At 39.1% G+C, this 4,003-nt stretch overlaps 1 protein-coding gene across 1 annotated transcript in view; it reads right to left on the reverse strand.

The window, feature by feature from the left end:
- Window positions 1-215: 215 nt before the first annotated feature.
- The window catches only part of LOC115170753 (myosin phosphatase Rho-interacting protein-like), a 27,294-nt gene continuing 23,506 nt past the window's right edge, over window positions 216-4,003 (reverse strand). The window contains exons 10-11 of the mRNA XM_029727027.1: window positions 680-789; window positions 216-376 (exon numbers count right to left, since the gene is read on the reverse strand). Of these exons, the coding sequence (XP_029582887.1) occupies window positions 313-376; window positions 680-789 (174 nt within the window). The 3' untranslated portion in view covers window positions 216-312. The remainder of the gene's footprint in view (window positions 377-679; window positions 790-4,003) is intronic.

The following is a 4,003-nucleotide window of genomic DNA, read 5'->3' on the forward strand; positions in this document are numbered from 1 at the left end:
CCTGGTTAAATAAAGGTCAAATAAAATAACAATAAAAAATACAACAACAAGGATTTAATAATGTTTGAGGAGGAAAAAATGTGGGTTTTGACACTCTTATGTAGGTGTCATAATCAGCCATAAAATAACACAATATACGTCACAACAGATGTAAATATGTGGGTCATGACAGTGTTATGACCATATTATGACAGGTTATGACAGGATTAGTCAGCTGTTATCACATTATGACATGGTTTTGACAGTGTTATAATGTGTTATGACACTGGGTGTCAAGTAAAGTGTTACCCAAATACATCTAAAGGTCAAGGGTCACGAGGCCCAAGGATTCAACCTGGCTCTGAGAGTGGACAGTTTCAGCAGCCGCAGGTTTTTCCTAAAGAGTAGCATGGAAGACATAGGACAAAGCAGGAAAGGAGAGCCATCAGACTTTGTGTATCATAACAAGCACATATCAGGACATTGAGGTGTTCAGTGCTGGATGCCATTTTGATTTGTTCATTTTTACTCTTTGATTTATAAACTTGCAGTTTGCACGTTATTGTAAACTGAAGCAAATTGTGTAATGTTCTGTTTAGAGCGTTGATGTTGTCTTTTTGTCTTGTCGGTCTTGTTTTGTGATTGAAAATCAATCGATAAATCATAAATAGTTTGTCTCAACCAGAGAAGACTCCTTTACCTTGAGACGACCAGGGCCACTTTGGGCCTCACGTTCTTCATCACTGCCTGGACCCAGTTCCTCCGGATCCCAGAAGTCATGGCACACAGGGTGAATGCTCCCTCTGCAGTCTTGGTGAGGAGGGGGGAAGACTCAATCACTGTGATTTCAGTGTGCTTTTTGTCATTAGCTATCCTACACTGTCCTGTCCTTCCCTTGAATAATTCATTTCATAGAATATTTTCACCCTGAACATGCACTACTCACAGAAGACAAAAAAAGAGCTGATCTAAGATATACCCCAATTAACCATTTATTATTAACTTTTAATACCATCCCACACACCCCTTGACAGCCCTACTACATGGAACAGGTAAACTGTTGGGCTATAACAAATAATCTCAACTGACTGAGGATTAACCAATCAAAGACTCCAAATGTGACTCGTTTCAGGTAACTAGGCGTGTGTCGTAAGTCACGACTTCACAGGAGAGGCATTTGAACGTTTATTTTAATTTTTTTTATCAAAATGCGTTTTTCAGCAGAAATGCCTTCTGGAACATTTGAACTTTCATTTGCCTTAATAACAAACTTGTATGCCATCTGTAAATATGAATAAAGTTGTTAAATTATGAGCCTAGTTGTTTTAGCCACAGAAAAAGTCCGGAACCTTCCCACTAGCCATAATTGGCTGAGATAATGAATGGGCTGGACATGCTGAGAGATGACTTTCAGATTGTTCTGCCATGTAGCATCTTCTGTCTATAAAATGAGCTGCTCCTTATGTGTGGATAATCCTTCCTACTGCAGTTTTTTTGAAAGATATAACATTAGCTATGGAGAACTGAAAATGTGTTGCTAATGCTCAGGCACTATAGACAACGGTCAGTGGGAAAAAATTGTGATGGACTAATTTCAGGAGGACGATCGTACCATGCTGACTCTCTCAGGAAATCCCTGATTTAGGTAAAAACATTTTAATTGAAGAAGACATTGTAAAGTCTTCTGATGACAGTGATGGGGAAGAAACATCGATCAACAGTGTTGTTGTCACGGAAGAAGTTTACTGAGTTTTGAAATCTGTACAAATAAAACGGAAATTACACAGGACGTCGTGTTTAATGAAAGGGGTTGCAGTCTGCTATGAAGCGTTCATCCATGCGTAAGAATCTAGCTACAGTTTCAGATATTATACGTTTCTAATTCTGTCAGAAAGTTGTTTTCATTGCAAGTTAAAGCGTACTGTTAGATAGCTATCTGACGTTAGATGTCCGGCTCGCTAGCTAACATTACGTGTATGATCTGTGTAGTAATATTATCTCAGCAAGCCATTAGCTAACTAGCTAGCATTGAACTTATTTGGTTAACTTTAGCTAGCTATGACCCTCGGTTTGTATTGCTAGTACTCTATGGATTGGGATTATGGTTCATTGTTTAGCTAGCTACATGTCTAAACAAAAGACCCCAAGATAAAGCGTACTGTTAGCTTTCTAGCTGAGGTTAGATGACTGGCTTGGTAGCTAACATTACGTGTATGATCTGTGTAGAAAATATTATCTCAACAATACATTTGCATTGTTAGTTATAGCCTAATGTTAGCTAGCTAACTAGCTAATATCGAACCTATTTGGTTAACTTTAGCTAGCTATGGCAATTAGTTTGTATTGCTAGTACTCTATGGATTGGGATTATGGCTCATTGTTTAGCTAGCTAGCTAAACAAAAGACTCCACTTCGCCAGATGATTACATGACCCATCAAGTTAGCCAGGTGTGTTTGACAGTGATTACTGCTATCTATTGTATAATAGTTCTAAAATATTTGTGTCTGGAATTTATCTTTAACCTGTTACATCTAGGGGGCAGTATTTTCACGGCTGGATAAAAAACGTACCCGATTTAATCTGATTATTAGTCCTGCCCAGAAACTGGAATATGCATATAATTATTAGCTTTGGAGAGAAAACACTCCAAAGTTTCTGAAACTGTTTGAATGGTGTCTGTGAGTATAACAGAACTCCTATGGCAGGCAAAAACCTGAGATGCTTCTGTTCAGGAAGTACCCTGTCTGAACATTTCTTGCCCTTCTTCATTATCTCTATCGTTTACAAAGGATCTCTGCTCTTACGTGACACTTAGCACGTCAACAATGGAGTCTCAGGGCCCGCGAAAAACAGGAATGACGTAATTCAAAGCCCTGGCTGAAGCACAGGAAGGCAAGAGCTGAGTGGTCACTAAATGGACTAAGCCTTAGGCGCGTGACACGCCCCGCCCCCGGCTTTCGGTTTTTTCCTCAGTTTACAGACAGGCAGATTCCCGGTCGGAATATTATCGCTTCTCTACGAGATAAATTGCATAAAAATTGGTTTTAAACAGCGGTTGACATGCTTCGAAGTACGGTAATGGAATATTTAGACATTTTTTGTCATATTTTGCGTCATGCTCGTGGCCGAGATTTAGCGTTGGGATAGTGTCTAGAACGCACGAACAAAACGTCTTGATGGAACATAACGATGGATTATTTGGGACCAAACCTACATTTGTTATTGAAGTAGAAGTCCTGGCAGTGTATTCTGATGAAGAACAAGCAAGGTAAGAACATTTTTCTTATAGGAAATGTGATTTTGGTGAAGGCTAAACTTGCAGGGTGTCTAAATAGCTAGCCCTGTAATGCCGGGCTATGTACTTAGATTATTGCAAAATGTGCTTCATCCGAAAAGCTATTTTAAAATCGGACATATCGAGTGCATAGAGGAGGTCTGTATCTATAATTCTTAAAATAATTGTTATGCTTTTTGTGAACGTTTATCGTGAGTAATTTAGTAAAATCACCGGAAGTGTTCGGTGGGAATGCTAGTTCTGAACGTCACATGCTAATGTAAAAAGCTGGTTTTTGATATAAATATGAACTTGATTGAACAGACATGCATGTATTGTATAACATAATGTCCTAGGTGTGTCATCTGATGAAGATCATCAAAGGTTAGTGCTGCATTTAGCTATGGTTTGGGTTTATGTGACATGATATGCTAGCTTGAAAAATGGGGTCTGAATATTTCTGGCTGGGCACTCTGCTGACATATTCTAATGTTTTGCTTTCCCTGTAAAGCCTTTTTGAAATCGGACAGTTTGGTTAGATAAAGGAGAGTCTTGTCTTTAAATAGCTGTAAAATAGTCATATGTTTGAAAAATGGAAGTTTTCGAATTTAGAGGAGTTTGAATTTCGCGCCCCGCCCATCATTGGATATTGGAGCAGACGTTCCGCTAGCGGAACGTGTAGATGCAAGAGGTAAGCATCAGTAGAACAAGCCTGGCTCTCCTCCACCAGTCATACAAGGAAAATGGTC

The sequence above is a fragment of the Salmo trutta genome, chromosome 32, assembly GCF_901001165.1.
Source record: "Salmo trutta chromosome 32, fSalTru1.1, whole genome shotgun sequence".
Lineage (NCBI taxonomy): Eukaryota > Metazoa > Chordata > Actinopteri > Salmoniformes > Salmonidae > Salmo > Salmo trutta.